This window comes from Nannochloropsis gaditana (assembly GCF_000240725.1).
Source record: "Nannochloropsis gaditana CCMP526 unplaced genomic scaffold scaffold449, whole genome shotgun sequence".
NCBI lineage: Eukaryota > Eustigmatophyceae > Eustigmatales > Monodopsidaceae > Microchloropsis > Microchloropsis gaditana.
The window spans coordinates 14138-24834 of NW_005803504.1; the positions used below are offsets into that span (position 1 = coordinate 14138).

At 53.9% G+C, this 10697-nt stretch overlaps 3 protein-coding genes across 3 annotated transcripts; 2 read left to right on the forward strand and 1 right to left on the reverse strand.

The window, feature by feature from the left end:
* Positions 1 to 214: 214 nt before the first annotated feature.
* On the forward strand, positions 215 to 991 carry NGA_0209010 (nudix hydrolase 3; the record flags this gene model as incomplete). The annotated part of the gene is made up of 1 exon (XM_005854600.1): positions 215 to 991. One exon carries the CDS (start codon positions 215 to 217, stop codon positions 989 to 991), a length of 777 nt encoding a protein of 258 aa, XP_005854662.1.
* Positions 992 to 1342: 351 nt separating this feature from the next.
* On the reverse strand, positions 1343 to 3661 carry NDH (NADH dehydrogenase). The gene is made up of 3 exons (XM_005854602.1): positions 3016 to 3661; positions 2374 to 2729; positions 1343 to 2258 (listed from the first exon to the last, which is right to left on the reverse strand). The coding sequence occupies exons 1-3, from the start codon at positions 3605 to 3607 to the stop codon at positions 1470 to 1472; spliced, it is 1737 nt and encodes a 578-aa protein (XP_005854664.1). The 5' UTR covers positions 3608 to 3661; the 3' UTR covers positions 1343 to 1469.
* A 1785-nt stretch (positions 3662 to 5446) lies between these two features.
* NGA_0209101 (uncharacterized protein) lies at positions 5447 to 5950 on the forward strand (the record flags this gene model as incomplete). The annotated part of the gene is made up of 2 exons (XM_005854601.1): positions 5447 to 5638; positions 5837 to 5950. Coding segments are annotated over exons 1-2 (180 nt in total), but the record flags the coding sequence as incomplete, so codon positions are not given.
* Between the last annotated feature and the right edge of the window lie 4747 nt (positions 5951 to 10697).

Here is a 10697-nt window from a genome sequence, read left to right on the forward strand (position 1 = left end):
CTTTCACGGTCGTGTGATGCTCTCCCTTCAGGACCGGAAGTGAGGCCGTGAACAAGTCATGGAAGGACCATTGCTCACTCCTTAACCTGCCAACCAATCGCTGAAGGGGCACCTTCCGTATGCATGTGCGCAGAGCTCAATACCCTCCCCCTGCCCATCACTTTTCCATTGTCGCTCCTCATCCCCTCAGAGCAAGGATTTAGACCTCCAATTGATGATCACCAACTACACACTCCCGGCCCTGGCCGCTGGTCTTCGGGACAGGGAAGAAACGTTGCAGTTCTGCGCGCGACTATTGGAGGACGGCAACCTGGAGCAATTAAAGCGGGTCCTCCACCCCTACCAAGCTGAACTCATCACCCGCCGTCGCCGGAAAACCCGCAGCTTGGATTTGGCAGGGGGGCTGACGTCGAAGCACCTGAACATGTTGCGGAAATACTTGCAGCGATCCCCGCGCCAGCTGACCCGCGCGGTCTCCCTGCGCGCGTCGGTGGTGATTCCACTCTGCAATGTGAACGGGGTGGCCTCCGTGCTCTTCGAACGCCGCTCTCCCTTCGTCCGCTCCTTCAAGAGCCAAGTGTGTTTCCCAGGGGGGATGGTGGAAGAGTCCTTGGACGTGAACATCATCGAAACATCCCTTCGAGAGATGGAGGAAGAGATCGGGTTCCCCGCCCGGTCGGTGGACGTGCTGGGCGTCTTGCGCTGTGACTGGTCCGAGGTGCACAAGATCACGGGCATAGGGGTCACGCCCGTGGTAGGCTTTCTCGGTGATCTGACGGAGAAGGAGCTGTCTCCAAACCCCAAGGAGGTCGCGGAGTGTTTCACGATTCCTCTGGCCACGCTCCTGGACGTGGAGCACTGGAACCGAGAAGAGGAGAAAGGCACTGTGGTCTTTGTAGGAGGGCCCCACGTGATCTGGGGGCTGACCGCCCACTTGCTGGATATTTTTTTGAAGGACATTTTGATGCGGTACAAAGTGCAAGTGCAATAGCAGGACTGAAGCATTGGCGTTGTAGAGGGCTTCGTTGGAAGACCGCGAAAATAGCGACGACCGGTGGCTTTGTGATAGATAATATGAATTATCACAACGAAATAAAGGGATTGCGAGACATGTAAGATGTTAATGCATAAAATTGACCTGCTGTTGTGGGAGGGCTCGTGTGTGTCATTGGTTCGACCCCCGGATCGGCCTGGGGCATCACATGGTAGCACATCCAGTAGTGTGAATTCCTTCACTGTTCGAGACGGCAGGTCCTCTGGGCTTCTAGGAAAGGGCCTGTGCCCATTTAAGGGGTACAACGTTGAGCAAAGAGGGATGGAATGAAATTGTCTGTAACGCTGGTTCTGTGGTATCGCATGAATAATACATTTTCGAATCAGAAAATTTCCCCTCAAAAGTACAAAACCCAATGGGCAATTGAAGCCATCTATAATTCCACTGCAAGTTTTCGCTCCAACCCCAAGCATTCCTAGAAGCGACTAATGTCTCGACCAAAGACACGGGTCCTCAGCCAGTCGTTCAGCACCAAGACTCGGTTTCGCGTCGAAACCTGCTTGACAAGATAAACACTGCGCCACAAGAGGTTGCCAGCCCTGGCCGTATATTCTCCGAATTTGAGGTTCCCCGTCTGGACTTGAGCCAGAGCATTGGCTTGGCCCACGTAAGCCAACAAGCCCAGGTTCAAGAAGGAGAAGGCCTGCGCCTCCAAGCGCCCGCGAAGACGGAGCACGTTGGCGACTTTGCCAAAAGCGTTCACTTTTTCCAGATCAAACGTCGGGTTAGGTGTGCTCAAGTCGTACTCACGGTTGAGCAAGCGGCCGAGAAACGCACCGTGCTGTGCAGCTACTTGTCCCGTGGCTGGCAAAGGCAGGCCCTCCACCTCGACCGCGTCTCCCAGGGCCAAGATGCTTCCATTCGTACCTTGCACGCGCAGCCACCTGTCCACAGAGAGTCGACCTCGTTGGCCTGCCGTGGAGGCACTTTGCTCTGGGATCGCTGCGATCAAGGATTTGGTGATATCGCGGGGGGCCGTACCCGCAGCCCACACACAGAGACCGTAGGGCAATATCTCGCCTCCGTCGAGCTCGATGTGCTTCTCCTCGACTTTCAGGACCTTGCGATTCAGCATGACCTCGATACCCTGCGCCTTCAACACCTCTAGCCCTTGTTCTTGCAGTGCAGCGTCGAAGACAGGGAGGATGCGGGAACCGGCTTGAATAATTTTGAAGGACACAAGGTCGACCAAGGCGGGATAGTACTGTTGAAAAAGGCAAGTGGAGGATATTGCACCTCCGTTAGGCGCTTGTTTTTTCCCAGTTGACACCATGCCGTAAAGATACCCCTCACTTTTTATTTTAGTTTGTTTTACCCACCTTGGCCAAGTCTCTGTTAAGAAAATCGGAGAACTCGCCCGAAAATTCGACACCAGTAGGGCCCCCCCCCACCACGACGAAACTCAAGATCCGCTTTTTCTCCTCCATGGACACGCTTGGCATGTTGGCTCGTTCAAAGCGATCCACCAGGGCTTGGCGTAGTTTGACCGCATCGCTGATTTCTTTCAGGAAGAAAGCATGCTCCCGCACGCCCGGAGTGCCAAACGTGCCGCTCTGAGCCCCGCACCCGTACACCAGGATATCATAAGGCGCCAAAAATTCCTCGTATTCCCCGACTTCGTTCGGAATTTCAGAGCGGATGCGCACCGTTTGATTGTTGGGATATATGGCCAGGGCTGTGGGGATGAGAGGGGGGCATGGGATACGCCCAGAGGGGGAGGAGTGTGTGACGATCGCGTTTTACGAGAAGGGCGGATTCGACAAAGCTTGGAAAAAGTGCATGTGAGAAGGAAAGTGGATGGCGCGCATTTGAAAGGGAAAGGAAAATACATGGATAAAAGACACCTCCCTCGAAAAACCACCGAGGCTGCAGTGACTCCGACGCGCGGCACTTCTCTTCTGGCCATCAAGCGACAGGCAACACTAGCACAGAAATCCCAAGCCACAAGGCCTTTCCCCTACCTTGTGCTTCGTAGTAGTCTGCAAGAGGGTTGGCTGCTCGAATGGGCTCGATGATAGACCGATAATCGACAGTACCGACCGAGCTGCCGGCGAGCATGGGAGTGAACAAGAAGAAGTTTCGCGGCGAGACGATCACCACCTCGTACAACCCCGTATCCACCACCTTGGTCACAGCATGCCCCCCCCATCCAGTGCCCAAGATCATCACCCGCTTCTTGGTGCCAGCCTTCGTGGTCAGGCGATCTCGGCGAAAGCGCCGGTCCATGTCTCTTTCCGTTGCCCGGCGCAAGTGGACACCGATGTCCTCTACGGTGTCGAGCGTGCGATCGAACAAAAGGAATAGATCACTGAATACCAGAGACCAAAATGGCGGCTCCTCTGAGGGGGCAGGGGCCGCTTGCAAAGGGGCGACAAGATGTCTCACTTGCGCGGTTGAAGGTAAACTGCCCCGGTTGGCGTGACCCAAAGTCCGCACTGGCAAAAAAGCATGGGTCTTCAATACCGTCACAATAGTCAGACATAATAATAACAAATTCTTACGATGTTGTCCAAATGCGGCCGTGTAAGCGGCACCAAAAACAGAGGCTGTCATATTTAGAAGGTCCTCTTACCCTGCCGATCGAAGTGTTCTTGTTCGTGTCCCTGTGAGGCAAAAGTCAGATCAATGAGTGCACACGACGACAAGCCGTAGTTTTGCATTCATCACGTGGCAAAACCACGTTACCGTCCCGGCGGACTCGCGAGCAGGCGTTGAAAAGAAAAGCGAGGGGACATAAAAGCAGGAGGAACCCCCCTGTCGAACCTCGTGCTGCCGCCGCACCGCGAACATCAGGCGGCGATGACGTCGCGGCGCCCCAAGTGGCAGTATTTTTTTCGTCCCATCCTTCGTAAAAACATGCTTTTTTATACGAAGTGGTTCAAAGTAGATCATAAATTTGAGGTCGACACCTGGTGTGGCTTTTGCGCGTGATGAACGGAATATTCGTCCGCTTTAAATTAAGTGGGACATGCCCTTCGATCCGTTCCATATGTTTCCCGTTCTTGCCTCTTTCCCTCCCTCATACAGATCATACAACAACATCACAACCCATGATTCTGGCCAACGCAGCTTTACGGCAATCCTCGTTCGCCCTCTCTAGGTCGTCGCCTGTCCGTAGTCGATTGATCATACCTTTTCGAGGCCTTGCAAAAGGTTCTCCTACGCAGGTCGCTGCAGAGGAGACACGAGAAGCCAATGCTGGCTACGGCATCCAAATTGTCTCGGGCCGTCACACATTGTACAGTGATTTAATGCCAGAGGCTGGAGGTAATGATAAGGGACCGAGTCCTAAAGAATACGCATTGGTTGCTCTCAGCTCATGCACCTTGATGACGGTGCGAATGTATTCCGACTCCATGATCAAGAGCGGGAAATGGCCCGGGAAAAGTATCGAGAAATTGTCCGTTTCGTGCAGTGAGCACGGAGACGATCAGCATGTACCGCTCAATATCCAAGTGGAGCTTAAGTTGCGGTCAAACCTCGACGAGGAACAGATCAAACGCCTGGTGGCTGCAGCGGAAAAATGCCCGGTGAAGCGAATGATGAAAGGAGGCGTTAAGAACGGGATTACCACCGTTCTGGTGAAAGATTGATTAGCAACATTATATAAGTCGTCAGTCTGTTTCCGAATAGAAAGGTGATCAGAAAAGAAGGCAGTACGGCAGGTTGTGAGAAATATTCAGGTCACGATAAAGACACATTCGATAGTACGTACTTTTATCCAATTTTCGTCATAAGATATTCGATGGCAGAGACACCATTCTTCCTTATCTTCACTCTCTTCGTGTATTTAGTTGATATGATTTTATAAAGGGACATTATTCAGGGGCTGAAAGATAACAAGCCAATGTTGCCAATACACGGGGATGTGGACTACTACGCTTCAAAAGAAAAACTTGGCAAAAAACACAAAAAATCGACCCATAGATTTAACGGATATGGTCAGTGAAGCTGAATAGGACATTTTGATATTTTTACAGGAGGCCCTGTGGACTTTCGAAAATTTTCATCTAACTGTACTACGTTTTTCTGAAAGAAAGCCAAACAATGAGCTTGAATAAAAATGAACTTTGCGCAAAGAATAGCCAAGCGAATTGCAAGAATAGGAGGATAGTGATTTCTTTACAACAAAATAAAATGAAGCGGGCAAAATGGCATCGCTTTCCGAAACTTCCTTTGTTTTGTTTTTTTTTTTCCCTTTCGCCCGCCGCGAGCGAGCTCTCGCTTCCGTTGATGCAAGTCTGTGTCGCTTGACATGTTTATAAATAATTGGTCATCTTATTTTGGAATGGCTTGCCATTACTAGCACAAGCCATTGTTTTCGGACTCATTATTTCCTTCACGCTGCAGGGAAGGGGGTCTATTTCGTACCATTTCGGGCAGTGAAGGTGCGAACGGTGTGGATGGGAGCACTACGTTTTTGATTTAGGGCAGTTTTAGGGCACGCGTGGTCGGCATCTCACCTACCTCCTCCGTCGTGGCGTACTTCGTGCCGCACATTTGCAGCGACACGCAAGAATGGGTTTCGACTACGCTCGAAGTGCCATCATAAAGTCTCAGGTGGTGGCCATAGCCGTGGCCTTGGTACGTACGACTTGGAGGAAGCTGTCGGAGAGGTGCAACCTGGCCTTATTCGTTTATAAGACCTGCTCAAGCATTGTGCCTCGCGTATCCGGCATAGTTCATCTCTCTCGTCCCTCTATAGGTTGATGCCGCACAATCTTCCTTTCGATGTCTTTCAAACTTTTTCTCCTTTTTACCCATCCTATCTGGGTCGTCTAGGCGCTGGCGCTTGACTCCCCCGGCCTCCTGCTGCTTTATTTCTCTCAATCGGGGTTCTCCACTTCCACCGCCTACAAAAATGGAGTTGCAGACTATAGTTTCAAAAAAAGTGTCAGCGATATCTTGGGTTTGAATTTGCTAAAAGCTTGCGTGTTATGCGCCTTTTGGTCCTTTGCCCATGGGCGGCTCCTGGCTCTAATCCTCCCTGTCGTAGCGACAGGATTTTGCCTGATTAAAATGGCCGTCTATGATGAGTGGAACTCGCGCAATAAAACTGTACCAGCGGTGGTGATGGTTCTATCCTCGCTTTCCGCGATGGTGCAGCTTGTTGGCGTGTGGAAGACTCAGAGTACGACCAGGGATCCGGACGCAAGCTTAGCGGAGAGCCTAGAGGGGCGGGAATGGGTTGACAATAGGGAGGTAGCACGCGTGGAGGACAAAAAGAAAGGTACATCGCAGCACTCGGGCGCTGCAATGGGTAGCAGTGGTTTTGGAGGCCTGGCTGATGACGGTGGAAAGGCGGATGCCTACCGGCTGCTTATGGACGACCCGGACAACGAAGAGGAGGGCCATGTGCCCGGCGCCGGTGGTGACAGGGACGCGACGGACACAAAAAGTAGCATGGCGGCATCAGTACCCCCGAACATGCCGTCGGTTCGACGGCCCATGCTGTTCCTGCTCTATCACTACGCCCGCCCCGACCATGGCCTTCTCTTCGCCGGCCTCTCCTTTATTATCCTCAGCTCACTATTCAAGCTGGCCATCCCCAATTTCGCTTCATCGCTGCTGACCCTCATCATAGAAGGTGCCACAGCCACACCCCCGGTGCCCACTCTCCACACGGCGCAATTCCGGGAGGCCTTGTTTTATTTCCTAGTATCCGTCCTGGGCCTGGCATTTTTCACCTCTCTTCGTATATGGACGACCGCCAAGGCAGAGGTCCGATTGGTGGCGAGGCTGCAGAGGATCTTGTTCTTCGCGATCCTCCACCAAGATGTCGCCTTCCACGACGCGCAAGGAACGGGCGCGTTGACCTCGCGGTTGACCTCCGACTGTACGCTGCTCGGATCCATATTCACGACCAATTTCAATGTGGCCATCCAAGCAGCGATCAATTTGCTCGGCTCCACGGCTTTCTTGTTCGTTTTGGACGCGCGCCTGGCCGGGGCCTACTTGGCCCTGGTCTTGGCTTTCATGCTCTTGACCCGTGTGTTCGGCGCCTACGCCAAGAAAATGCAAAATCAAATTCAAACCCTTAAAGCAGAGGCCAACGCCGTGGCCGACCAATCAATCGCCCTGCTGCGGTTGGTTCGAGCCTTTGCCACTGAAGACTGGGAGAAAGGACGCTACGACACACGGACCTTGCGCAATGTCGCCAAAGAATTGGAGGTGAAGATGCTTTGGACACTCTATGTCCCGCTTGTCTTCCTCCTCCAGAATGGACTGGTCCTCGTGGTTCTTCTCTTGGGGGGCTACCTGGTTTCGGACGGCGGTTTGTCCGCCCGGTCCTTGACCGCCTTCTACTTCTACAGCACGACAATTACGGAGGCGATGCAGTCACTGGCAGACAACGTCTTGAGCATCCTCACAGGCCTCGGGGCCGGTGAGAAGATCATGGATATCATCGCCCACAAGCCCACCATCCCGGTCAAAGGAGGCACGGTGCCGTCTTTTGCGGCACGCGTAGCCCCTTTCTCCCCACCAATTGTCTCCTCCAGCATGTCCGTGCCCAAGGCCTTGCCTGCACCGAGATCGTTCGACCTGGTCTTCGATGACGTCTCCCTCACGTATTCCTCCGAAACGGATTCCCATCAGTCCCTTCATCGGGCGCCTGTCCTCTCCCACCTGAACCTGCGGATCCCCGAGGGACAACGCGTTGCGATCGTGGGCCTTTCGGGGTCGGGGAAATCGTCGCTCATCTCCTTGCTTTTGCGCTTTTACAAGCCGACCACCGGACGTATCTTGTTCGGAGGCCACGACGTCCAGAGCCTGGACCCGCGTTGGCTCAAGGCGCAGCTTGGCGTGGCTCTCCAAGATCCCATGCTTTTCGGCGGCATTTCAATCCGGGAGAACATCACGTATGGTCTGGAAGGTATTCAGGAGGAGGCAGTTAAGCAGGCAGCGCAAATGGCGGCAATTCACGATTTTATTCTCACCTTGCCCCATGCCTACGACACGGTGGTGGGTGAGAGGGGGGTAACTTTGTCAGGGGGAGAACGTCAGAGAGTCGGCATTGCCCGGGCCCTGCTGCGTCGACCAAAAATTATTATCATGGACGAGTGTACGAGTAGCTTGGATTCGCTTTCGGAGAGCAAATGTCAAGAAGCATTGATGGCTTTGCACCGTACGCAGCCGTCTATTACCCTACTGACCATCGCCCACCGCTTAAGCACCGTAGTAGACGCGGACCGCATCCTTGTGATGGCCAAAGGCAAAATTGTAGAGGAGGGAACCCACAAGGAGCTTCTGCTCAGGGAGGGCATGTACAAGGAGCTGGTGGTGCATCAGCTGCAGGAGGAGGTTATTCACAAGAAATTGTCCGTGTAAGACGGAATATGTCATAGGGTGCACTCCCACGGGCGTCGGCGGATGCCAGGGAATGGACGATGTGCTGTTGCTTCAAACTGCTTGAGGAATAGTGAAAGCCGACAGGTCTCGCGAGACCCTGTAGCCGTCTCGTCGACCGACTCAATACCAGGGAGGCGCAATTGTAAATTAGTTAGAAGGAAAGGGACACGCTGTGACGTGTGCTGTGTTTGCGTGGTCGACCTATTACTCGTTTGTTTTCTCGTGTTAACCAGCCTCCATCTGTCTGGTTATCTTTCGCAAGTTTTCCTCTTTTCTTCCCTCCATCCTTCGACAATTTTCTACACGAGCCTCTCGCGCTGTATTTTGTACTGTTGCCGATTTCTTGTCTAATCATCTCCCTTATTTCCTTCTCGCGTACTTTGTTCGAGCTCAGGGGGTACTTCTTTTTTTCGCTCCTCTCGAGCCCTCCCATCATCTCCCGCATCCTATTTTTACAGAGGCATTGTGATGCCATGCGGACTTTGCCTGCTTTCCGCCCATGGTGCTCGCTTTGTGTTTCTGCTCATCTCAGTCAACTTCTTCCTCTCATTTCTTCAGACCAGTGGTTCATTCGCAGGTTCCTCGTCTATCAAATTTCGATCTCCGTCTCTAATATCAAAGCAAAGCAATATTCAAACAAATAAAAAACGTTTCTCGGCCGTGCCTTCCACCTGAGCCAAATACATGTACGAGAGAGCGTCATATTTCCGTCCTGAAGTCGGGCGGACAATTTTGATATACTCAAACACGGGGGAAAGATTGGCCATCGCACTCTTTTCCTGCTCTGGCATGGTGTCATACCGTACACGAACAAGTGCGAGGGTGAGGCCAGAGCCCGCACACGAGAAGAAAAGACGGTTGTCAGGCACACTCACATCAACCATCAGTCACATCATTCCTGTTCTCTTTACGAGCATGCCATCTATCTCCACAGATTTCTGGAGGAGGATGAAGGGGCTGACGGGCGGAGGGCATTGGTCTGCTTACATTGTTTATCGGTACCGGTTGGATGGGTGGCCATGTCCGCGGCGCCCTGCATACCCTCACGTTTCGTACTGCTGGGGTCGGGATGGGCCGGAGAGGTCGAGACCCCTTTCATCTGCCAGGCGGCACTGGGGCGTCCGGGCCTTGGGGAGGAAGGCCGGTGGGAATGGAGTGACGCCCTATGGAAGGACAACAAAGTATCCATTGCCGCCGCAGCTGCAGGGACGGGAAAGTGATTACCAAAGGCAGTGTTCTGCGTGTCGATTCCACCCCTTAGTGCCGGTGATGGACCAGGGTGGGCACCGTTGGCTTGTTGCATATGGAATAGCGCCTGATGCTGGTGCTGCTCCTGGGAGCACTGCAGTCCTTCCTGTTGTCTTTGGTGCGGCAGCTCGACTCTGGAGTCCGAGCAGATTCCCTCGGTCGGATCGGCTCCCGAATCACCGGCTCCAGCGTTTCGGTTCAGAGGTGCGAGGCGAGTGGCGCCCGCCGGAGGATGGTACAAGGCCGGCGAGGAGGAAGAGGAAGACAGCATGGATTTAACGGGGTTGTCGGGACGCTCATCGCGGCGAAGGCTGGAAGGACAGGGTGCACCTTGCTTACAGTAATAAGAGTGGGGTTGTGGCTGCAGAAGGTTCTGCGGCTGCATCATTTGCGGTTGGTATTGCATGTGGTGGCCCTGGAAACGCATGGCGTGGTGGTTGCTCTCAGGAACATCGCACCCGGAATGTCGCCGTTTGCTCGCCCCCAGCGTCGGCCGTCCCGCCTGCCCTCTCCTACCCATGCTTATTAATCCGACCTGACTATACGGTGCGGGATTGCCGGCGTAGTGTCCGGCTTCCGGAGGGGTGGGGTTCAAGTTCGCAGCCAGGGAAGATACCGAGCCATTGCCATGTCTTACGCCCTCGTAGGGGGAGCACAGGCTGGGTTTGAGACCCCCCGGGGCAGCCATTCCGAGAGCTGCTGCCGCCGCCTGAGCGCTGGCCCCAACGGTTTGGTTCCCATTGGCACCGCCGTCGTACTGCGACGGGTTTGAATGCGTCGCGTGCTCCACGTCCATGGCATCTCCCCTTTCGCCCTCCGCTGCCTTACAGGGCCGTGAAGCCCCTCCCTCCGAGTTGCCCCCCTCCGGGACAGCCATAGGTGCCTTGCCAGCCATCATAATGGTTGACACGTCATGATTATGGCCGACGGCCCCCCACAAGCTCCGGCTGCTACCGGCAGCGCCCGTGCCTACCGTGCATGCCGCAGTTTGTGCCTCCAAATTCTGGTGTCCAGGCTGGTTCTCGATCCCTTATTTTGGAATGGC